A 24815-nucleotide genomic window follows, 5' to 3' on the forward strand; every position below is an offset into this window, starting at 1 on the left:
CCTGGGTTGCATTTTTAAGCTTTTCAGGCAAACAAGTGATGCAAAGGTTGTTAAATAGGCAGCAAAATAATGTTGCATTGTGAAATAAAAAATTAAATGCAACTAAAAAAATCTATATTTTTAGTTACAGTCTTTTATTGAACAAGAATAGCAGAATGGTTTCATCTAAAAGAACTACACAATTTAGTTATTTACTAATTAGTTATTTTTTTTAAATTAAATTAATTAAATGTGAAATGTTTAAGTAAAAACACTAAAATGAATCTTTATTTAAACACAAAATAATCTTTATTTGTAACTTGCATTTGCATATTATTTCAACGACAACAGCAAATTGCACATTTGACCTAGCTATTAGTCACCTTTTTGTGCCATTCAAACATTTAGTGTCCTATGTTTACCAAGGTTGCATTTACTTTATCAAAAATACAGGGAAAACAAAAAGTAATATTGTAAAATATAATTTCAATTTAAAATAACATTTTGCTATTTGAATATGTTTTACAATGAGAATCAGTGTTTCATGTTCAAGGTCAGATCAACTGAATGCACTTCATGATTTTTATGCTGCACATCTGGGTGAGTGTTTTTTCTCTCTGTAGTTTGATTCAAATCAATCTTTTATGAAGTTACATTGCATTTAGGATGCTGAATACCGTAGAGAGCAAGGACCCACAGTATGGTTAGGAACTGAGCTAGTGTTTAATACGGAGGTCATGAAAATAAGGGAACAATAGGTAGCAATGCAGGAAAACATACCATCTCCAATGATCCCGAGGATAGCAAGGTCAACCAGTCGTTTCCAGTAGGATCCTTTCTGCAGGGCAATGCCATACCCTGTTGTGGCAAAGATGTAACCACTGCCAATAGTTACTAGCTTACAGCCATCATCACGCCCCGCCATATAGTTGAGCACAGCAGCGTCATATATGAAAGCATCCAGTTTACTGTACAAACCAAAAAAGCACAATTAGTGGTTTTTATATATATTTGTATATAAAGAAATAGCAACATTACATATACCAGAAGTATTCTTGTTGACCATGCACTGCTAATAATATGCATATCCCAGCCGTACCCCGTCTTTAGGCTGACCAGTGCATCCTGAACTCCAGTCTGATGGTATTTCACCATGTACTGGTGCATGTCTGGGTAGTTTTTCCTGATGTTTCGCTCTGTGCTCCCATTAGGCACGGTCCCGAAGCGAAACGGTGGCGAATAGGAATAGGGACTCTGAAACTAGAAAAGATAGAAAAAATACATCAATTACATGAATAACAGTGAGGGCAAGTTTAAGAGTTACATGGTGAGAATCAATACAAGCTCAAATACAGAAACATATCCAGGGAGATAAACCTAGTAACTGGTGTAGTTCAGATGCTCCATCTTGTAAATTTATAATGACATACGGATGCTTTCTCAAAAGCTAGCGAGCTGCCAAATAGACAGCACACTGTAAAATATGTTTTGTCAGGTAGCCTGAGAAATGTGCTTCATGTGGTAACATCTAAATTAACTGGTTTTATTCAAGTCAGAGAAATTATTTATTACAATTTGAATGAACTGGAATACATTAGATTACACTAGCAAAAAGAAAAAAAAGAAGCAGAAATAGAAATAGCTTTCTGTAGCACCAACTGCATATTTTTACTTTTTACAGAGTGTGTCATCCATAGATAAGGTAATCTCACAATGGATTTGTGCTGAGCTCAGCAACAAATAATCGCTAAGATGGCTGGCAGAGCCAGAGTAAGATGATGTCTATAAATGTAGGTGTATATTTATATTAAGTTAGAACTTCAGTGTCAACAAGACAAGTGCTGTCAGGGGTGTATGCATATATTTTCTTAGGGTGTGCCAGTGCCCTATGCAAGATAAGACATGATTAAAGTAAAAAACACATTAACTACCTAAAAGGTTCTCTACATATACTACCAATCAAAAGTTTGAGGTCATTAAAAGTTTATTTAATTTTTTTTATAATTATATCTTCTGCATAACCAAGCCTGCATTTGCTCCAAAGTACGTCAATTTTGAAATATTTATGAAATTTTAAATAACTGTTTTCTATTTGAGTATATTTTAAAATGTAATTTATTCCTGTGATTTCAAGGCATGATTTTACATTAACTCCAGTTACATGATTCTTTAGAAATCATTCTAACATTCAAATGTGCGGCTCAAAATACATTTGTTATTATGATTATTATGATGATGATAATGTTAAAAATAGCTGAGTAGATTTCTGTTCAGGTTTTTTTGTTGATATTCTTACTATTCATAAATATGAATTATTTGTAATATCAGTAATATCTTTATCACTTTTGATCAATTTAAAGCTTTCTTGCTAAATAAAAGCATTAATTTCTAAAATAAAAAAAATACTGACATCATGCTTTCAAATTATATAGTGTATAATGTTGTGTAAAAAGCTTATTTCAGATAAATGTTGATTGTTCTTCAAGTATTCATCAAGTTTTCTATTCATTCAAAATTCAACTGCTTTAAATATTGATAATAATAATAATAATAATAATAATAATAATAATAATAATAATAATAATAATAATAATAATAATGTTTATTTAACAGCAAATCAGCATATTACAGTGATTTCTGAAGGATCAGCAAAAACTTTGAAACATTAAAGACTGGAGTGCACACAGAAATGTATCACATTTTAAAATATGTTATAATAGAAAATAATTCGTTTTTAATGTTTTTGATTAAATAATTGCAGCCTTGCTAAGCATAAGAGACTTCTTTCAAAAACATCTCAAACATTTAAATAGCAGAACAATTATCAGATAATCTTGGCACATATTTTAGTTCCATTCTAATGTACAGGTACAGACATAAATATAGGTTTGTGAGGCAGAAGACAGCTCATGATACACAAAATGTTACCTTTCTGTCACTAAGGCCTGTTACTTGGTCCACAAACTCCTCTTGGATCATAAAGGCAGCCAAGTTGGCAGTGTAGCTGGCCAGGAAGATCACAGCGAAAAAGGCCCATACGGACACTATAAATTTACTGGTAGTGCCCCTGGGGTTCTGTACTGGGACTGAGTTGTTGAACACCAGACCCCACAGCAGCCAGACAGCCTTTCCAATAGTGAAGGAGGGTCCATGAGGGTCTACAGAAATACAAGACAAGAAAGTTAGTGAGTAGGAGTTAAGAATAAGTGGGAAGTCATAAGAGTCTTGTGGATCTACAGGTTACTCCAGGTGCTTATTGTTTAAATTTTTAATGCTGGTATTTTAAAATTTAACTACGTATTCTGGCTGTTTCAAAGCAGACGTTGGCTGATTGTGTGGTTGAGGTTGTGTATCATACCTTTGCCCTGTGCCAGGTTCCTATTGAAACCGAGCGGACTGATGAATTCAAAGAGGAAAACAGCGATTGCTGTGACGATGAGTAACATGACGAACATCATAACCCACACTGAAGCACTGAAGGGTTCTGAGGGAGGAGAGAGAATAGAGAGAATGCATGAAGGAAGGCAGAGATAAAAAAACACACTGATTCCAGAGGGATTTCAAAGATATTATTTCATCTATTACCTAGAAACGCAGAGGGCGACACCGTTCCATTGCTACGTGACACCATCACACTGATGCCTGTCTCGACAAATGGGACAGAGAAGTCTATGACCTCTGACCGCTCTTCATTTATGGTCAATGAGCCCACAGCCATTACAGCCTTTTTATAGACTACCTATATAGCAGAGAAGAAAAAACACATCAAGACACAGAAAACACACTGACTGAAACAGAAAAACACAGAATACAGACAGACAGATAAACGACACAGACAAAGCGATAGATAGATAGATAGATAGATAGCGCTAGAACAGACAGACATACAGAACAAAAGACTGAAAGACTAATAGAAAAACAGAAAGCCAGACAGAATGATATATAATCAGTCATACAGACAAACAGAACAACAGATTGATAGAATAATAAACAGAATGACAGAGAGGCAGACAGATATAATAGAATGAGAGAACAGTAAAGAGACAAGAAAATTACTGATATACAGATGGAACAAAAGACTGACAGAACAACTGATATACAGACATGACAGATGACATATTAGATTGACACAGATAACGTGATAGATAGATAGATAGATAGATAGATAGATAGATAGATAGATAGATAGATAGATAGATAGATACAATTTTTTACAAGTTTTTTTATACCTATTTTTTAATCAAAGAATAAGGCTGAAAGTACTGTATTAAGTACTACATTATTTTTATATTTTATTTATTACCTGAAGATGACTTGAAAAACACAAACAATATATTGTCGCATCTGTGTGTTTATTGTATAAAATGATTTGAGTGGATTTGAGTGGATTTCCTGGTACGCCATAAGTCATCTTACTGCTAGTTTTTTTTGGACTGGTATGAATGAAAAAATAAATACATGAGAATGCTTCAAATCACCTTATTTTTTATACAATAAAACATCTCATTGAATTCAAATCTAGATTTATTAACATTGGCCCTTGAAAACCAATATGTAAGCATTTTTTCCCCCAAAAAAGTGCGGGGGACGAAAGCCTGATAGATTAATATAGACACACAGACAGAAAAATACATTGACAGCCAGGTAAAACTGACATCTATGTGCCTGCAATTAAACTGATGATAAATTCATAAGGTTATTGAAAGTGACTAACCTCCCCCACCATGCCGTTCCACACATTATTGATCTTCTTGCCGTGTTTGCCATTTGTGACCAGGTAAAGATCATAGGTGAACTTTACATTTCTGGCAATCTTCTTCAGAATGTCTATACAAAAGCCCTTGCAGCACTTCTTGATATAGGATCCCTCCGTGGTATTACTGTAGCATATACAGAAACAGCAATATAGAAAACAGCTGATACTGAGAAAGACTGAAGATAACTCAATCTAATAAGTTCTAAATTTAACACACACAAAAGTTCATAACCACATTAGAGACTGCACAATTATTTCTGTATTCCCCAGGAAAAGAAAGCTCTCGTGCTAAAGGTTAAGACAGAAGATGTACAATGGCTACTGAACCTGTTAGTTTATTCAAAACTGGTATGAGCTGCTATAGCTTTTCTTTAAGGTTAAATAAACAAAACTCACTCTTTAATATGTTTCCTGCAAGGTACAGAGTTGCGCATACATGTGCCAGTAAGAATGTCCACATCATCCACTATAACAAAAGGTCTTTCCTCTAGAGTCACAATGCTCAAGTGGTTCTCATCAGCATCCATGTCCCCGAACGAGTTATAACGTGGCCAAACTGGAAACTTCAACTTCAGCGTGTGGTTTTCCCAACGTCCCATCTGTAGACACACACACAAACAAATATTGGCTCACAAATAAACAAGGTTTGGAGGTTGTCTGAAGTGGCCTCTATTATTGTTATTATAAGTTTGGGGACAAAAATGTGATTTTACGCTCTTCAAAGCAAAGCTAAGAAATGTTATTAGAGAAACATTGTATATTTTATCCAGCAAGCAAATAAGTCACATTCAAAGACTGAGACCGAGGTCTATTTTTCTTTCAGTCATTCTTATTTCCTTATTCGCCCTCTTGTAGAATGTTTTTAACATCTAGATTTTAGGGTGTGTGTATATATATATATATATATATATATATATATATATATATATATATATATATATATACACACACACACACACACACACACGGTACATATATATATATTTTTTTTTTTATTTATTATTTATTTAAATCTTTTGAATTTTTGCAGGAAATTCTCAACTGGTGGTTTGTAGCCTAGAAATTGTTTGCAGGCCTGTTTTGATGGAGTTTTACTGGCAACGAGGGGAAAAAACAACAAAATCCAACTAATAAAACACTAACCTAGCCTACAGATGTGCACAGTCAGGACAGAAAAATAAATGTGCTTATCAAGTTTTAAAACGAAGGGGGAAATGCTTCCCATATCTCTTGTTGTCAATTGTTTAAGGCCGTCTAATCAAACTTTATGGTAGTTTGGTGCAAATTCATCAGTCATTTATAAAAATATGACTAATATCAATATTATATTTGGCCTGGTATTTGTTCCATGTGTTAGGCTGATAAATCACACTTTTGCTGCTGTTTATGCATTAGCAAAATTCTCAGTTTTCCCTTTCAGCCTATGTCATGTTAATCATTTCGCACATTGTTTGGCCTGTGTAGTTCATGCTAATATTAATCAATGTTAATGTTACTTTCGTACAATAAACAATTTTAGCCAACTCAACTCAATGTCCAAAACAATATTGGGGTATTGATACAAAACCAATAAAAATCACAGATGTAAATAGTCCTGTAGGGTACGAACTAATTTTAAGCATTACAAAAGTGCCTTAAAACTGCATGTGTGCCAATTACAAAAGGAAAAAAGCTGTTTAAAGTAGTTCCTGATAGCATGGCACACTGCAAGATACTGCTGTTGCTGCTTGAAATGGCATGTCGACTACTGCCATGTCAAATTTACGCCATCTATATGCACAGCACTCTATGCAATAGTTACGCATTCCATCAGGTGTGTGTGCTTTTTCTGTTGCTGCTTGAAATGCCATGTCAGCTAGCAGTGTAACAACATAATGTGTCAAGTTTACCCCATGTATGTGCACTGCACTCTTCATGCAGCAGTTATGTGTTCCGTCAAGTGCGTGTGCTCGTCTATAAGCTCCGATAACACGATCGACTCACACTCTGTTCTAGCCCCGCTGCAGTGAGAAATGATTAGTGTCACACTTTTCACACAATCACTGCAGGGTTTTAATGTGAGTGTGTGTGTCTTCACACACACTGCAGGGCACTGTCAAAACACACAGCATCCAACACACCTCAGAGAAATAACAACTCATTAAAAGAACGCATGAGTGAGCAAACGATTACGAAAACGAGTGTGTGAAGCGCCGAGATAGAATAGGAGAACATGTAAAGCTAATTAGAGAAAGGGAGCAAAGGCAGAGAATAGATTACTGTACAAAAAATAAGCAAATTATTACTGCTAATAGCCAAAATAGAGAGAGAAAGGAAAAAGGGCATTAACCAGCGCAATCGAATTGGATGGAGACACATGTGCATTCCAATTTAAAGCTTGCAATAAATCCGTTTTGAAACCCATGCCTTAATAAGGGCTATTTTGACTCTTTATGACTAAGTAAACAATAGTTTAAGTCATGTGCATGAAAAAAACCCCAGGCTGAAAAAAGGGAAGTACAAATGAAATGTTCTTCTTCTCTAATAGCAAAGTCCAGCACATTTTCAGTCACAGTCACAGAAAGGCTCTGAGCTAGTAAACAGAATATTGATTGCTTATGGTTCCAGAATCCCCTTACAGGCAGAGCTAATAAAAGAAAATGAAGATTCGGGAAGGATACAAAGATTAAAGGTTCTTACCTTCTCCCATTCCCTTTGTGTGTTCAGAACAATGACAACCAGCTTGGGATTGACTTGGTAGCCATCGTCCATGAATGAATGATCTCTACCCCCTAGATTGACTCCCATCATATATCTGTAACAAACAAAAAAATCCAAAAATATCAGCAAAGTTACGACATGCTTTAAGGTCTCTCTATCTATCTATCTATCTATCTATCTATCTATCTATCTATCTATCTATCTATCTATCTATAAATCATAATGTGTTAGGACCAAAGACGTTTTCATTGACTAAATGTTCTTCCAAACTGTTTTGGGGTAAAATGCAAGTCATTTAATGAAATATAAGTGAAAAGATCCAAGGTAAACAACATAAATAATGTCTGATTGAACGTCATTAGTTGTCTTATCTATTTTCGCAAGACATTAAATTGCCTTTGTAATCTTAAATGAGGTAAACAAATCAGTCCATCCTTCTTCTGTGTTTTCGTAGCCAAACACTAAATGCAATGAGCCAGCAAACACAAACGTAGAGTCTTGCAAATGCATTTAGACCCTCAACTAATTTATTTTAAATGGACAAATTATGCACAGTTTTTTATTCTTTCAATGCATTAAAACTTATTTTGTTGTTGGATGTTGGACGTATTCTGAACAACAGCAACAACCGTTTTGAAGCAATAGCTGTATCTTCACAGTTTAATATTTGGTAGTCCGCCCTTTGCTACAAAGACAAACATTTTTTGGGGTATGTAAGAGGTATTCATTTGCCCTTTAATTGAATTCTGGCAGATTTACTCCAGGCCGTTCAGGGTAATAGGATGACACTATCTGCAAATTTACCTTTATGTTGTAAATTTACCTTTATGTTATTAAATATGATGCTTGTTTGTTTGTTTCAGAAAAAGCCTCTCTTTTTTTTTTTTCAGCGTGTTCTTCTTTTTTCTGTAGCCATACACTTAATTGTTATTCACTCGTAATTCTCTTCTTCTGCATGGACAGTTTTCATGTTGCTTCCTGTTAGGAGCTTGACAGACTCCATTCCCTTTCAGAGCTTTTAAGTTTTGAATTTTTTTAATTAATCTTTGGGGTTTGATGTAGGAAAGAAGGTCACACTTTTCAAACAACACGAAAGTGAGTAAATAATGCGAGAATTTCTGTTTAGGTGAACTTTTCCTTTAATTAATTTTTCTTGCAATGTTCCCAGATGCAATGGGGAACATTTTCTAAGAACACTTCATTCGAGTTACATCTGACAAAGTGGTTTCTTTTGCTACATCAGCCACCCATATGGCACTATGATAATGCTTGACTGCTCATTCAATCTTTTACTTTCTTCTCAACTGTTGAACTCTAACTCTTTCAAAGTGATCTCTGGCCTCTCTTACAAATCTGCTTGTTTGTGCAGAGACTTTTGAGGGATGACCTTTTCTCGATGGCGTCTGGGGGGGTTTGTGGTAGTTTCCACTTCCTCATAATTGAACTAACACCGCTGGGACATTCAAAGATTTGGACATTGTTTTGTAACCTTTTCCTAAAGCATTTGTCTAACATTATCGCTGACATATTTAGAATGCTCTTTAGTCTTCATTTTCACAGCTGTCCTTTAGATTAACAACCTGAATAATTATCCTGGAACTGTGACATTTTTGTTTATCTATGAAAGGTTATAATGACTCACTGGTATCTACTAGCATATTTTGTTTTAATTATTTTTTGAATAGTTATCAATTGGTTAAAAATTGTAAAAACTCACAAACACTTTATGGTTGTCAGACCTGTGAGCTTCTGTAAGCTACACCCATATATACAAACATCATATTGTTATCAATTAAAAAATAAATGTTTTTTTTTAAAAACTCAATTTAACTAAATTTAGTATTTCGATTCTTAAAAGTACAAATATCACTGGAACCCAAATAATGATTTGTACTAATAAAAAGATGGTTTGGTTAAAGAATTTATTCTCTTAAAAAAAAAAAAAGTCTGTTGTTTTCTCCCCCCTCCTGTTGTTCCATAACCATATAAATGTTCTTTCTTCCATGGAAAGCAAAAGAAAATTAAAATATTGACATCTGCCCTAAATCTCCTGGAAAAACAATCAGCATCTTTTCCAATTAAATGTTGATCCAGTTCACCAAAACAGTCTGACTCAACAGTTCACAGGAGGGGAAGATTACTATTATACATAACGCTATCATATGGCTTCAGAAGATTAGGAATAGAATACACAAGTTGTATTGACTACTACTATCATACTTCTGCAGTGCTTTTACGTCCTTTGAAGCTTGAAAGCTTCAGTCTCCATTTACTGTAATGAAATGGAAATGAACGACCAGTTCCGTTATTCATAATGTCTCCGTCTGAATCACGCGGAAGACGGTCACACGGGTATGGCTTGATATGAGGGTGAGTATATAAAGCCGGAATTTGCATTTTTGGGTGAACTAATCCGAAAGGGACTGAATACTTTCGCCAACTTTCCTTTGTCAGAATAATAGAAGCTCAATACTGTATCCCTGCCTTCTCTGTGTAATGCACGATGAAGATTAGCTCAGCTGTGCACTACTCAGATGGCACAAACACACACAAACTCTCTTTGGAATTTAATTAAGAAACAAGAACATAACTAGGAAATGGGGTTTAGCTTCAGGCAGAAATGAAAAGAACAGGGTCAGAGCTACACCTGCTACTTAAACACAGCTTCTGTTGTGTTTGTTTGTTTGTAAGTGTGTCTTATTCATATATTAGAGATTTCCACAGCGCAAAAAATGAAAATGTATTTTTGTCATAGCCGTCACAGAATTTTCTCTTCAGCAAACATATCATTGTGTGCATCTAATCTGACTGATTGAGAAACGGAGAGACAGGGGAGAGTATAATACACTAGACACTGCGCAGGGTGACCTTTATTTTCCACAGTCTTCTGGAAATTATTGAAAGCTCACAACTAATTATGTCAGTGAGAGTTTGCGGTTTATAAAATGTCATTTCAAATGGCTTTCTGTACACAGAGCCTCTTTATGCATGATCTCAATTAACAGTGAAATGTTAGTCGCAGATTAGATGTAGTTAAATGCATATTAGGTGATCATAATTCCACATGGTGCCACAAATGCTATTAATCTTTCTCTGGTCAGGTCTTTGTTAGTGCTGCGCTAAAGCGTATGTTCACTAACGATGCTGGCACAATAGTGAAATTCTGGCTCAATGGGACAAATTATTCCAATAGACCATTTAGCTCAGATGAAGATGAAGTCGTTTCATATTTACATAGATATTGGAATCCTTGAATAATAAATGAGGCTTTGTAATACAAATATTTCACCTAAGAACCGAATAAAATAAATAAAATAACACATAAAATAAAAAACAAAACAAAAAATACAATCAAATATCAAATAAAATGAAATCCATAACACAGATATACTCTTGTCTGTTTCTCACATTTTTTTCTTTTTTCCTTTTTAATAAAAATAGTAAGTATATTTCATTATAGTCTTTTCAACGTTCTTCATTCTCTCATCACCCATAGCTGCTTTATTTCTTCAGTTTCATTGATTTTAAATGATTGCATAAAAAACAAAATAGAATTTGCTTTATTAATTTGCTTACATTAATTAGTAAGCAATACTCGAGCACTTTACAATGCATGTTAGGCTTTTTATATTTAAATACACACAACATTTGTGGTTATGGAAATAACTGCATTTTTTTTTTACATAGTTTATGATTGGCTTGTCATAATTACCTATATGCCACTATGAATACCCTAGCAACAACATGTTAAAACTCTTTCAGAACACCCCAGCTTGTCCAGTTTATAAATAAATGCCAAAATGTTAGTAGTTGAACATCAACAGATTAAATAGCATTTGCATAAGAGCTAAGACAACTTGTACATTTTGTCAAATCATAAACACAAAAAAATGCTGTATTATTAACTAAGTATCAGAAACCTTTAAATGGCATTTTGCTAAGATAGACTATGTAAGTAAACACAGGTTTGTCAGTAATAATACCTAGGCTGCCATATCCAATGCAACCAATAAGAACTGGCCCAGCAGTTATTATCTTGTTTTGTGCACTGAAAGACAATAAATAGGAGGTCAACAACAAGGGAAAGCTACAACATAATGCTTCAGAATCGATTTTCAGAGATCCTGCCTTGCCTACAAGCGAGGCAAGTAAACAAGACCAGAATCAAAGGACAGTAAGCGTAGAGGAAAATGTCTGATGGAAAACAGATTCATGCTCCCGTAATACAAGGCTCGCACCGCTAAGGTGTTTAATGTTTAAAAAGTATATCAAGCGTTGAAAAAACCCCCAGATGAAGTCGACTTTAAATCTGTACAGTGAGGAATACAGTACGTGTGCATTAAACTGAGTGAGGGGGAAAAAAACAAAACCAAACAGCAGCGCTCTAGACGAGCAGATGATAATCGATGCTATTAACAGTTAATGTGTCAGACTGTGAATAATTTGGAGTAAAGGAGTTGCCACAACTCTGGCAAAACAAAAGGCAGACACTTTTGCCTTAGGCTGTGAAATCACTCAAGCGCTTAAAACATGAGACTTGTCAGCCTCGTGGCAGCGTCTTCTGTGTAAAGGTGATAATGTTGCAGGAGGTGCTTATGAAAGGAGCTGTTGTGTTTGCGCTTGAGCAGATACAGCAGGTCTGTGCTGGGCTCACAACAACAGTCAGATAAGCACAAACACGGGCAGAACTTACAGAACTCTCCAACTAACTAAACTTAACCTTGACAACTAGGGATGAAGAAAATAACAGGCACTGTCGTTTTATTAATGATGAGCAAAACTACAAAAATACACGAGTCAATCTGATTATAAAGAACATGTGACGAAATGAAATCAGTTTATTTACTTATATGGACCTCGCAACCCTAGATATTTGCAAATCATGAAATAATAACGGGAAGAGGCCGACCGATATTAGATTTAGAAAATATGGCCAATAACAACATTAATATGAACAAAAAAAATGCACTTAATATTACATAATTACAAGGTTTATTCGAAAATTATTCGAAAACAGAGCTTCATCAATATTGACAGTGACCTGGTTTTCTACTTTTCTTTCATATGAAATATGTAATGTACATAAAAGAGAGAAATCATTTTCAAAAGGCACTGAATGTGTCTTCACATGATTTTTTCCAGATCATTATGATGTTAAGGTTTTTCATATATGAAACAAGTTACCTTAAGAGTCACCATCATGCCAACTCATTAGGTCTCATTTACTAATAATTTTGGCTTATTTTTGATTCACTAGAAATAATTATTACATTTTTTTTAAAAACTGACTCACAGAAAGATTCAATAATTCACATATTGTATAAAAACTGCCATTTGCTTCATTGCTAGATGAATCAGTGTTTTGAAACAAATCGCTTGAACGAACGATTCACTAGTAAAGGCAGTCACATTAAGCAATGTTTTTATTATTATTATTACTTTTTACTGTTACTACTAATGCATAGGCAGTCAATCTGGAAAGGGTAAACACGCACAAGTATGTGAAATGCTGCTTCATCAACTAAACTGAAACAAACTTTTATAATATATAATCGTAATAAAAGGATCAGATATTCAGAACAACTAAATATTTTGTAATTTCAGAATAATCTATATCAGCATGTTTCTTCTGACAATATATGACAGTCTGTAATATAGGGACTAACTGCTGGCGTTATCGTTCGAGGACAGCTGTATGTATACATATGTGTGTGTGTGTGCGGGAGGGGAGTAACAGACTTAATTAAGACAACACATACAGTACATTTGTCAGAAATAGGGTTTAGCCCTTAGGGCAGACAGAAGGACTACAGCCAGAACTACACCTGCTACTCAGATGCAGTATTTTTGGTTTGTGTCTATATGTATATGTACGACTGCTTTAAGATACTCTCCAACTTTCACTGACATCACACTAACTGATTACAGCACCATAATTCTCTTTTATGATCATTCTGTGTTACATAAATTCCACTGCTCACACTACACTATATTTGCGTACTTTGCGATTACAAGTATCACGAGGCATCTATCCATCTTTCTTGGAGGCATTTCGAAGGTTAATTCTAGCTCCGTGGATGGTGGCGTCATACAAAATGTTCCCACATTGAAGAGTCTGCAGTGTCCCAGATACAGACAGCCTTAGCAACGAGGGAGAGATCAAAAGGAACACCTACTCGGAGCAGACGGATACCAACGCTGCAAACAGCTACTGATGGTAACCAATGGCAACTCCTGATAACTGTGCATTCTGAAAAAAACAGCCACAGCAAGTGCCTTCGCAATCTAAACTAACAGTAGATTTTGTTTTCGACTACCGTGTGCGTTATGAACGTCTTCCTGGCCGATGTAGACATCACAAGGTTGCCCCTCGCAGCTCAGAACGGAACTGAAAACCTATCCAATCACTGAGATATAAAAGGAATTGGGCAGGAGGAATTAAATGGGATCCAAAATAGCAATCTTTGTGCTTCTTTAAATATCCAGCACCTCTCAAATGGAGCAAGAAAATGTGGTGGCTGAAAAAAAACTCCTTGTTTGTCACTGCTTAGAAAGCTGAGACCTAGATCTGGAGATTTTTTCCAAATTAAATTCTAGACGTTTGCACAAATACAAACAATACAGTTTGTCCAAATAGAACAAATCAACGATTGTAAAATAAATACATTTTTTTTTTACTTTTTAGTTAAATACATTTAGCAAGTTTAAAATATTCAGAACGTATTCAGTATATACTGATGAATAAATTTATGTTTCAATATATCAATACATAGTGTATGAATTAGAGGTCATCCGATATTGAAGTCTGCTGATAAAGATAATAATGAAAGGTAATAAACAGATAACTGTTGACCCTAATAAAATGTTTATCCACAAAATGTGTTTAATATACATAAATTTAAAATATTCATTAATTTTAAACTGTTGTGGAATCACAAGCCCGTAGAATCCACATCCACAGTGCGCCGTTTGTATATGCAGCATTCACTTTCAATTAAGCCGAAGTCTTTTGAAGTTTGATAATCACATTCAAATGTATCACAAGTGCCGCTTTTCAAAACCCCAAATTTAAGATTTACTTAAAATTATAATGAAAACTTTTGTTATACCATTTAAGATATTTAGGACTTTATATTTCAGACACTTTACACACCTCAGGATGCATTAAGTTAATACTAATGTATGTTATACTATTATGTTAGATAATTGTATAATATCTAGATTAGTTTGTGGTTCTCAACCTTTCTGAACATAGGACCCCCATATTCCCCAAAGTAGGTCAATATATTTCAGAAGTTTCTGCTATAATTACGCCAAAGCTGCTTATTTTTATTAACAGAAAACTGTTTATTCCAGTAATGAACCATGAATGATTTTATGATTCCAGAAGTTGCAAAAACTCATGTTCTTCAATAAAAACAAATTGATTTTAGTTAGTGATATAATGTTTTTTAGCAATTTAATTGATATAATTTAGACTAAAGAAAAATTATTTTAATTATTATTTTAGCATTTTTCCATTTGCCTTAAGGCATTCAGGATTTTTTTTATTGACCTTTATGTTTCAAGCTCAATGCACACTACAAGGACTTGCCTGTCACACTTTTATGCTCTAAGCCCCGGATCTTCATGGATACTACACATACTACATGCATAGTGTGTGTACTTGTGACACACTCACAAACATGTTTGAAATCTAGCCGAAACGTCAAAAAAAATATGTGCATTTGTGCGTCTCTGAGCAGCAATGTCAAACCGCCAATGAGATTTCCAGGGGAAAAAGAGCAAAAGGAGGGTGAGGCAGTAGGAAGCCAAAAACAACATAAAAAACATCAAAGTGGCAGCTAGCTACTGCCCACGTATGCTCAACCACTGTCTCGTCCACATTGTTTGACTCTTTTTCCCCATTCTTTGCAAATCGCAAGACCTTCCTCCACATTGTTTGCTGACATCTTGTCAAGAATGGACTTACTATGGGTTAGAGTGTACATGAATTTGTGCCTCGCGAAGGGTGCTGAGTTTGTGTCTCGTAGTGCGCGGAGGTCTGTAATGCCTGCAGAAAGCTGTCCGTTAGCATTCGTTTCAATGCCAGTTGCGTGGTCTTCTTGGAAGTACGCAATTTGAATGCTGCCATCTTCGCTCGCAGCCACACAGTTCCAGACACAATTGTTTACAAGTCACTCAGGGGCTAACTGGACCATGCTAACCAGCCAAACCTTGACCCCTTGATGTGTAGCCTGTCCTTATTTGTCTTCAAAAACAACAAATATGATGGCTCTAGCCTCTCTTCTAGTCCCAAAATCTCTCTAAATTGTCCAGATAACGGACTGACCGGTGAATAAGAAAAATTTGAAAATTGTTCTCTAGAAGTTTATAGAACTCATTCAAAGTTATTTCAACATGACAGCTACAATGAAAGGGTCACTTACGTACAGTGAAACAGCTTTTCTAGTCCACTCATGTAGTGAAGATCATTTTGACACATTTGTCAAAAGTACTACTTATTTCTTTAAGTACTATTCTCATTTCTAAGTGTGCCTATTACAGAGCAAAATAATGTACTCTGGAAACCCATGTTAGCCACTTTGGTGGATTGAGTTACAAGCACTGTTAGCCAGTGAGTTTGAGGCTTGTAAAAGGAAACTGCTTGCCCAAAGAAGTAGGTGGCCAAGCTGTAGTACTGAAAGGCGAGCCAAAAGACACAGCATGAAGCATCTACATGAGTATGTTGAGATTACATGAATTTGAAAAAGACTGTGCTTTATCATGTTAACGTTGATGTAATCTCTCTTTTTAAAATTTTAAAAATTTTAATTGCACAGTACATATGTAAGGATTTACCTCGGGTTAGTTCTGTATTTGTACATGTGTATCCATTTCATTATGCAAACAGATTTCCATGCATGCAACCGTAAGCAATCCGTGCTTACCTGCGCAGAGCACTTGGCGGCACCTCCGGCTTCTCTGATTGGCCGTAGCAGCTAGCCGTTCCGTCAGGTATCCGACCTTCCTCTCTGAACATGGCAGCGGCGGCGGAACTGATAATTCCCACAGCGTCCTGCACGCGTGTCTCCAGGGGATAATCCCATTCATCGTACGCCACAGATATCATTCCCGTCGGAAAGGCTTCCGGGGTTTGTTCAAGATTTCCTGTCGTCAGACTAGGAACAATCCACACAAAGCCAGCCCCAGTGAGCCCTAGCGAACGGGCTTCCTCCATAACCAACGCCGCTTCGTCTTTGGAGCAGTAGAGGAGGATGACCGGCGACTGGATGCGTTTAAGCTGTACGTGGGCTCTGTCCTCTGGTTCGCCAACGCCGTCCAGCGTTACTACACTCTGAAGGTCCCAACGGATGAAGCTGTGGTCCACCGTGACACGGACAGTGGCTATGAACTCCTGGAAACCCGGGAACTTGGTGGTGACCACTGAGAAGACGTGCCAGTCGTACTCCTCCATTATAGCTAGCATCAACAGCGCCTCCTGCTGGAGGGAGGCCCCAAACTGGAAAAATGAAGAACTGGCATCCTAGAAAGACAGAGAGAGAGAGAGAGAGAGAGCAAGAGGGAGGGAGAGCCAGAAAGAACAGGTGGTGGAAGAGAAAAGGAGAAAGGGAAACATGAGTAGGAGTGAAGACAGAAAAGGAAAGTTAGATAAAGAAATGTAGGGAAATACAAACTGCGTGTTGTCACATCCGACTCTGATACTTGGATAATTGTACTTCCACCTGCATTCTTGCCAATGGACAATCGTCAGTTCTGATAAATCAACTAAACTATCTTAGCTGAACAGGAGCAATAACACATTTTAAAGTGTTTCCTTATACTGACATGTTAGCTAGTGTTAGCGCTTCCATTTGAAATGTACAACAGTACCTGAAGAAATAAATAACGAGGTGATTCTCAGAGAGAGCATTACAGCCCATGAAGAAAAACGATAAGCTGCACACTATTCAGGTGACTCTCTGAGGATTTCATGCAGCCAGCTCAGGTCTAAAGAGATGTTTTAAAAACTAATGTTACTTCTTACATTTCCCTGATGCTGTTGCAGCACATTATTTTCCTTTGTTCTTCCAATGTAATGTAGTTGCAGACACAGCAATGTTTCCATCTTTGCTTTTATGCATCCAAATCCAAAATCACATCTGCAGTCTATCTAGTTGTATACATTCTGGGACTAGAAATATGCCTTTATCTAAACAATTTAAAAAGGTGTTTTAAAATGTCCACAGAATGTATATGAAATAAAAAGGGCATAAAAAGTAATGTGAACATCATTGTTCTCTCCGTGCAACGTTATTGTTCCCTGTGTCCAATTTTTATCCATAAATGTATGCTTTTTGTGATGCATGCCCCTGTTTCTCTAATGTTGCTTAATGTGCTATATGTAGCCTTGTTTATATTGCATTTTTTGTATTTCTTTAATAAAAACAACTGCTATTCACACATGGCCTCACTGGCCTCAAAAAGCATCTGGACACTTACTGTAAGACATATTTAACATCTATTCATGGATATGTGGCATTTATTTTAAGGAAAAAAAAAAAAATCACACTCCCACATTAAAAATGTAGTAATACTAGTAAATGCTATTGTTTTACTATTCAATCCAAAAATTAATTCCACCAAAATATTCAGTGGCACAACTGTTTTTAACAATAATAATAGTTTTGCAATTAAAAGAATAAATTGCATTTTAAAATACATTAAAATAGAAAATAGTTTAAATTGTAGAAACATTTTTCATAATATCAAAATACTAATATTTCATAACTTTACACTTTTTGATGTATTTTTCATCAAGAAATCCAGCCTCGGTGAACATAAGAGATGGTAGTGTACTTTGATATTTTGTGTCTAATGCAATGTTATTCGCAGATTTTTTTAAGTGTATTACTTTAGGTACTCTTGCTTTAAACCATAAAATAAGTGCTTTTATCCAGCAGTAGAACATGAAATCATTTTGTTTCGTCACCCCTGAGAAATATTTGAAAACGGTGGAAAGGCTTTTTCTCACTGCCACCGATAAAGAAGAAGTTCCTTTACCCTACTACTGAAGCCTTCAGCTTTGCGAACGTGAAAGTGTGAAAAGGTCTATAGAGGGAACAGGAACGAGCAAAAGAGAGAAGGGCAGGCATCAGGAGCAGACAGTGAGCCGCTGAATACAGGAGAGGGGAGAAAGACAGAAATTGCTGCACGCTGTCACACTGGAGTCACTGACTGAGTTAAGAATAATGACTGCATCCTTGTGCGGTGACAGCTTGATATCTCAGAATACACAAACACATAAACGAGCGACAATGGAGCTTATGAATATCATGGTTCAAGCGCTGTGCAAACACACAGACGCTGATCTGTCCACCATGGTGCTGTGACAGATTTAAAATACTGAGCTTAAGCAAACAGTGATACGCAAATAAACAGGTAAGGAGGAGGTATTCGCCGAGGATTAGCACCATACTTTGAGCAGAATAAAATAAAGAGGCCAAAGGCAATTGAATTTACATGAGGCAAATGTATGCTCCTCAAACTGTACTTCACTGTAACCAAACCCACTGAGAAAATTTAATCTTCAGCTCGTAACTGAGTCACAAAGCAATACATCTCCACTGATCCAAAACCGAGCACCAAACTTCACATAAACCAGTTATGTCACATTCTAAAAATATATCACACAAACAATTCAGGAGACATTAAAACTGTGTCCCAGATACACTGAGGAGTTAATAAATCAATGCAAATGTAGTGGCTGCACTCAATGTTTTGGATGGTCCCTTTTGCACTTTGAATGCAGCACTTCAGCGTTTAAGAGGCTCTAGGATGAAACTGGATTAGAGGTATGCACACAGCTCGGGCGCGCTCACACATACACACGAAGGCCCACACAAATCTCAGGTGTAAACGAATATAAGCCAAGGTGCACGTACTGTACTGTGCGTATATAGCCATGTATGTGTGCACACACATACAGTGCATCTAATCAAAAACACCCGCTCTCAGACCAGGTTTCGAAAATTAATCATACGGACTCACACGTAACGGTTTTTTTTGGGCACTTGAGGTGCTGAGAGGTTTTCCAGTTTGGCAGGAGGTTGATAAGCATGTGAAGAGGGTTAGGATTTAGCTGCAGAGCTGGAGGTTTGCAGGTAGATGCACACACAAACAAACACACAAAAGATGTGCGAGCCAGGAAATTGCTTTAATCAGAGAGGGTACGAGGGTCGGAGCATGGAAATATCCTTCCATTAAACGCTTCTTCAATCTTGTCACCCATTTGTCCACATGTCCTGACCTTGGAGCTGCCATTTTCTTGATAATGCTGCATGTGAATGTTGCTTAATGAAAACATTTTTTTGATTGCCAGTACAAAGATATACAGTATAATCGTTGGAACAATGTGTTTTTTTTTTTTTTTGCTTTTTGTTTTCCAGCTTTGGAATGCCATGCAAATTTAAAAATCACATTAATAATTTAACATCTGCATGGATGTTTTGAAGTAATCTCAAATGATACGGACAGACTCCAGAGATTATCCTGATTATCCACACATACTTACTAATGCTTACCATCCATTACATACTGATATATATATATATATATATATATATATATATATATATATATATATATATATATATATATATATATATATAAAATATAAAAGTTCAAATGCTCATTCATATTTGTATTTCCAAAATACAGTTTATCAAAGATTATTTGATTTGTTTATGATGGTTGTTAGCATTATGATTCAGAATACAACGCTTGGGAGTTTGCTGTCCTACGGTCATATTTTTTTTAAATACAGACGCTTAAACACATTAGAGAGTAATGAGCTACTGTGGCACTAAAGACATTTGGAATAAATCTTTCTGAATGTATTCTATATGTCCCAAAGCAATCCTATTTTTTGGTGGAAAATGCCTGCTGTTCTCACTTCATCAAAGCGGCAAAAGTACAGAAAAAGCACCCTGTTCTGCTATTACTCAGCAGAGACTGGTCAGGGTTTGAACAACTGTGTGACTGACACTCCCGGGGAAAAACAAAAACAGCCAAATAAAAAAAAAGGAAAAAAAAAAGGACCTCAGGACAGGAAAAGGGACTAGCATCCACTCCTAGTACTTCTGGACCAGGAGAATGATTGGTTCCAAGCAGTCTTTCAATTTCAGGGTTGACTTGCTTCTCAATATTTTAGTAAAACTGTAACAGTAGCATGTTGGTAAACAGCCAATATTAAAAATGATTCAGATTATTGGTATTGGTTGTTATTAGATATTTAAATGTACACTCATTATTTTTATTTTTAGAATAAGTGTTTTATGACAACAAATGCAAAGCAAGTTTTTGAAAGAAATTATTTTATAAGCCTAAAAAATCTAATTTTTTTATTCTTTGTGTTATAATTTATTGATGCTTAAATTCACTTATATAAATAGCAAATGATTGCTTTTATTAACTTAAATATAAATGTCAGCATTAAAATTATTACAGACACATAAAAATAATGTATACAAATGCCATCCTTCATTGTACCAATCCACAAATGTTTGAGGTTATGTATATGTTGTTTAAAATGTTTTAAATAAATTGATATTAATTAATTAAAAGCATATTTGCTAAATAACTGTCAATTAAAGACATTTTATTTTTAATATTATATTATATTTATATTTTACAATATTCTACAATAAAAAAACATATTACAGCTGTAGTCAGGAATGACCTACTCATTCTGGCATGATTTGAGAGGATAAAAGACATAGTCCATTGATGTATATTAATTTAGACAGCACTCAGCCAATTATCTAAGTTAGAGCCAACAATATAACTTGCTGTTTTTTGGTTGACCATGTTCAACCCTTTAGCATCCCCTGCTCTAAAGAGTTCTGACGATCACTGAAGAGCAAAGGATAGGAGCGATTTGGACAGTACTTCCTCCTTGGCATGAAAGTGGTACCTCAGGCGTTCTGCTAGATGACCTGTCTCTGTCATTGCCATTGGGTTTTGTTCCACCATTGACCTCTTAGATCAGATCAAGAAAGGACACTCAGAAAAGATCACTTTTTGTACACTGACATCCAACACCATCCAGCCAGTTCCTGTGAGCCCTCGGGCTTCAACTTACCTTCATAAAGATATATTAGAGCCAAGGGATCCGTCAGTCAGAAACTGATCCTCACAAAGTCCAGGTACACAGAGGTACATGAAGCTTTTGCAATCAAATGTACTGTTCTGTTTATAACATCTATAATAGTGATAGAACACAAGACTGATATCTTGTACATGGTGCCGACTAACAACGCTTGACCTTGTCACTGACCCTGAAGCTTGCAAATATATCTACCACCTCAAGAAACCCACTGAGAACAATAGTGCCATGATTTCCATTTTCTCTAAAGTTCAGATGAGGTGTAACTTATGACGAGTGCACACTGCACTATTTTAGCCCCAATTTACACTCGCCAACAGGTTTTTTTATGAATTAAAAATAACAAAATGTTATTTTGTAACATTTCTTGCCTCCCTAAAGGGATAGTTTAGACCAAAAATCACTCTCATGTCATTCCAAACCTGTTAGACCTTTGTTCATCTTTAGAACACAGATTATTATATTTTCGATGAAATCCAAGAGCTTTCTGACCGAGTATAAAAATAGTCCATGTGACTCAAAGGGTTACTCCACCCCCCAAATTTATTTTTTTTGTCATTAATCACTTACCCCCATGTCGTTCCAAACACGTAATAGCTTTGTTTGTCCTTGAAATTTTTTTTTATATGAAAACCAGGAGACTTGTGACTGCCAAACAATTACCACTGTCAAGGTTCATACATTGAAAAAAGAATGCTCCATCTGCCATCAGTGGTTCAACCGTAATATTATGAAGCTATGAGGATACTTTTTGTACAGAAAGAAAACAAAAAATAATGACTTTATATAATGATTCGGCATCGTGAAATCTCTGCAGTGCCATTTTGTAGATCATCTGGTGGACGCTATTCATGTTCGCAGGTCTGTGTTACAAATTTGTACAAATCAAAGCTTAAATACACTTTCAAGACATATCTTTCCATTGCATCTAACACAGAACTGAGTATGTGAATCGTTACATGAAGTCATTATTTTTGTTTTCTTTCTGTACAAAAAGTATTCTCGTAGCTTCATAATATTGCGGTTGAACCACCAATGGAGCATTCAGACGACGTCTTTCATGCTTCTCTGCACACTGACAGTTGTAATTGTTTGGCGGTCAATGGGGCAGTCACAAGCCTCCAGGTTTTCATCCTAAATATCATATAAATTGCATTCAAGGGATGAATGAAGCTTTAACGCATTTGGACGACATGGAGGTAAATGATTAATGACAAAATTTTCATTTTGTGGTGGAGTAACCCCTTAACAAGCATGGCTACTATAGCATTTTGCAGTGACATGTCATCCCGTCTGGTCTGCACTTAGTGGGGCCATCATTTATTTTCCAACAGGACAATGACCCCAAATGCACCTCTAGGTTATGTGAGAGCTATTTGTCCAAGAAGGAGAGTGATGGAACACTGCTTCCTGGCCTCCACAATCACCCGAAGGAAAAGCAGCCAACAAGTACTCAACCTCTCTGGGAACTGCTTCTTTTTTCCACCTGGTGGAAAACCAGGTGACTACCTCATGTGACTGATATGAGAGAACATACGAGTGTGCAAAGCTCTCATAAAAGGAAAAGGTGGCTACTTTTTACAAGAATTGAAAATATACAACATTTTCTGGGTTAACAATTTTTTGTTGATTAGGTAATTCCACATTTGTTCTGTCATAATTTTAATGTATTCAATATTAGTATATAATATTGAAAAATTACACATATCAACAACAACAAAAAAAATGTAAATGCTCATTCATACTGAAATCATGTGTACATTAATTTTAGCAGTACAGAGGAAAAACAAATCCTATACAACATGTGCAATTTAGTGATCTTATTTACAAGTCATTCAATATACAACAAAAATATCACAATGTATCTAATAGCGAGGTTACACTGCACAAAAACAAGAGATTTCAAACGTGCATTGTATCATGACCCAACTACACTATAATAATATCGTGTCTTGGGATTCTTTCTGATTCCTGCCTCTGTAAAGACTCGCTGAAGGCAGCGATGGAAGATTTTAGTATCATGAAATTACTCTTGCACCGAGAGGCTATAACAAATGATGAAACCTCAGGAGTAGGAGATAATGAGCCAGTTAAGATAGCAAAACAGAGATAAATTAGATAACGGCAGACCTGGACAGACTGACAGAAAGGAAAAATGTGCAGCAAGAAAGATCCTGACAGTACCAAACCACACAATTTCATCTGTGAATAATGTCCCAGGGATCAATGGTATATGGGTACTACTGGTCCTCTCCAATTTGTCATTGTTGGCGATTAAACTGTTGGCTCTTATCCACACGAATGCCTTAAAAATCATTGGATGGGACTGTATTTGGCAGCTTGACTATAACTCTGCTTAGGCACCCTATGAGCGTTCAGGCACAAACAAATAACAAAAAAAATGTTTAAAACAATTGTTTAATCTGAATCCAACTGTGTGTTTTTGATATCAGAATGACAGCAAACAAGGAGGCACCAAAGGTGGCAACAGTACAATACAAGCCTGGCAGAGCATCACAAAGGAACATGTCCAATGTCTACAGTATGAGCTCTTAGCTTCAGGTAATGAATAATTGCTAAACTATACTAAGACTTTCCACAGGGTTGTGCAAAATTCAACTATGAAAAATGTGTAATTTATTTATTTTTTAAAATTGAATTGGCTATGTAAAAGGAAAAAGACATTTAACAGGTAATACATTCAGTTAAATTAAATGTTGAAGCGCCCTGCTCTCTGTTACTTTTTGTCTATCCAGCTATCTACTAATCCATAGATAAATCCATCTATGCACACATCCATCTATTTTCTATCCATCCATGTATCAGGGTTTCCCATACATTGTTTTATTTTTCCCACAAAATCCAGTGGGAAACACTCATGCATCCCATCTATCTTTACATCTACTGTTCCATCCATTCATATAGTGCTCCATTCATTTATCCAACCTTTTTTGGGCCCACTATATACCCATTTTTCTGGGAAATGAAGTGTTCAAGCACCCCATCTGTCTGACATTGTCTGTCCAGCAATCCATCTATCCATAGATCAATCCATCCATTCATCCTTCTATTGTTTCATCTAACAATCCTCTTTTTGAGCCCACTATAAGCCAATACCAAAAGGCATCTAAATGTTTTCAATCGTGCAATGAGTGCATTATACCAGTTATCTTTGCTTTAACTATAGGTGTCACAGGAACTTTATTTATTCCTCCTTTTTCATTTATTAATCTG

General features: G+C 35.8%; 1 protein-coding gene across 1 annotated transcript in view; it reads right to left on the reverse strand.

Annotated features, from left to right (window-relative positions):
• grin2ab (glutamate receptor, ionotropic, N-methyl D-aspartate 2A, b) overlaps positions 1 to 24815 on the reverse strand; it is a 66524-nt gene that overhangs the window by 4805 nt on the left and 36904 nt on the right. Inside the window, exons 4-12 of the mRNA XM_043241594.1 lie at positions 16366 to 16961; positions 7415 to 7529; positions 5132 to 5334; positions 4694 to 4859; positions 3565 to 3718; positions 3338 to 3463; positions 2908 to 3137; positions 1079 to 1239; positions 760 to 947 (exon numbers count right to left, since the gene is read on the reverse strand). Coding sequence (XP_043097529.1) covers positions 760 to 947; positions 1079 to 1239; positions 2908 to 3137; positions 3338 to 3463; positions 3565 to 3718; positions 4694 to 4859; positions 5132 to 5334; positions 7415 to 7529; positions 16366 to 16961 — 1939 coding nt within the window. The remainder of the gene's footprint in view (positions 1 to 759; positions 948 to 1078; positions 1240 to 2907; positions 3138 to 3337; positions 3464 to 3564; positions 3719 to 4693; positions 4860 to 5131; positions 5335 to 7414; positions 7530 to 16365; positions 16962 to 24815) is intronic.

The sequence above is a fragment of the Puntigrus tetrazona genome, chromosome 1 (genome assembly GCF_018831695.1).
Source record: "Puntigrus tetrazona isolate hp1 chromosome 1, ASM1883169v1, whole genome shotgun sequence".
Taxonomy (NCBI): Eukaryota; Metazoa; Chordata; class Actinopteri; order Cypriniformes; family Cyprinidae; genus Puntigrus; species Puntigrus tetrazona.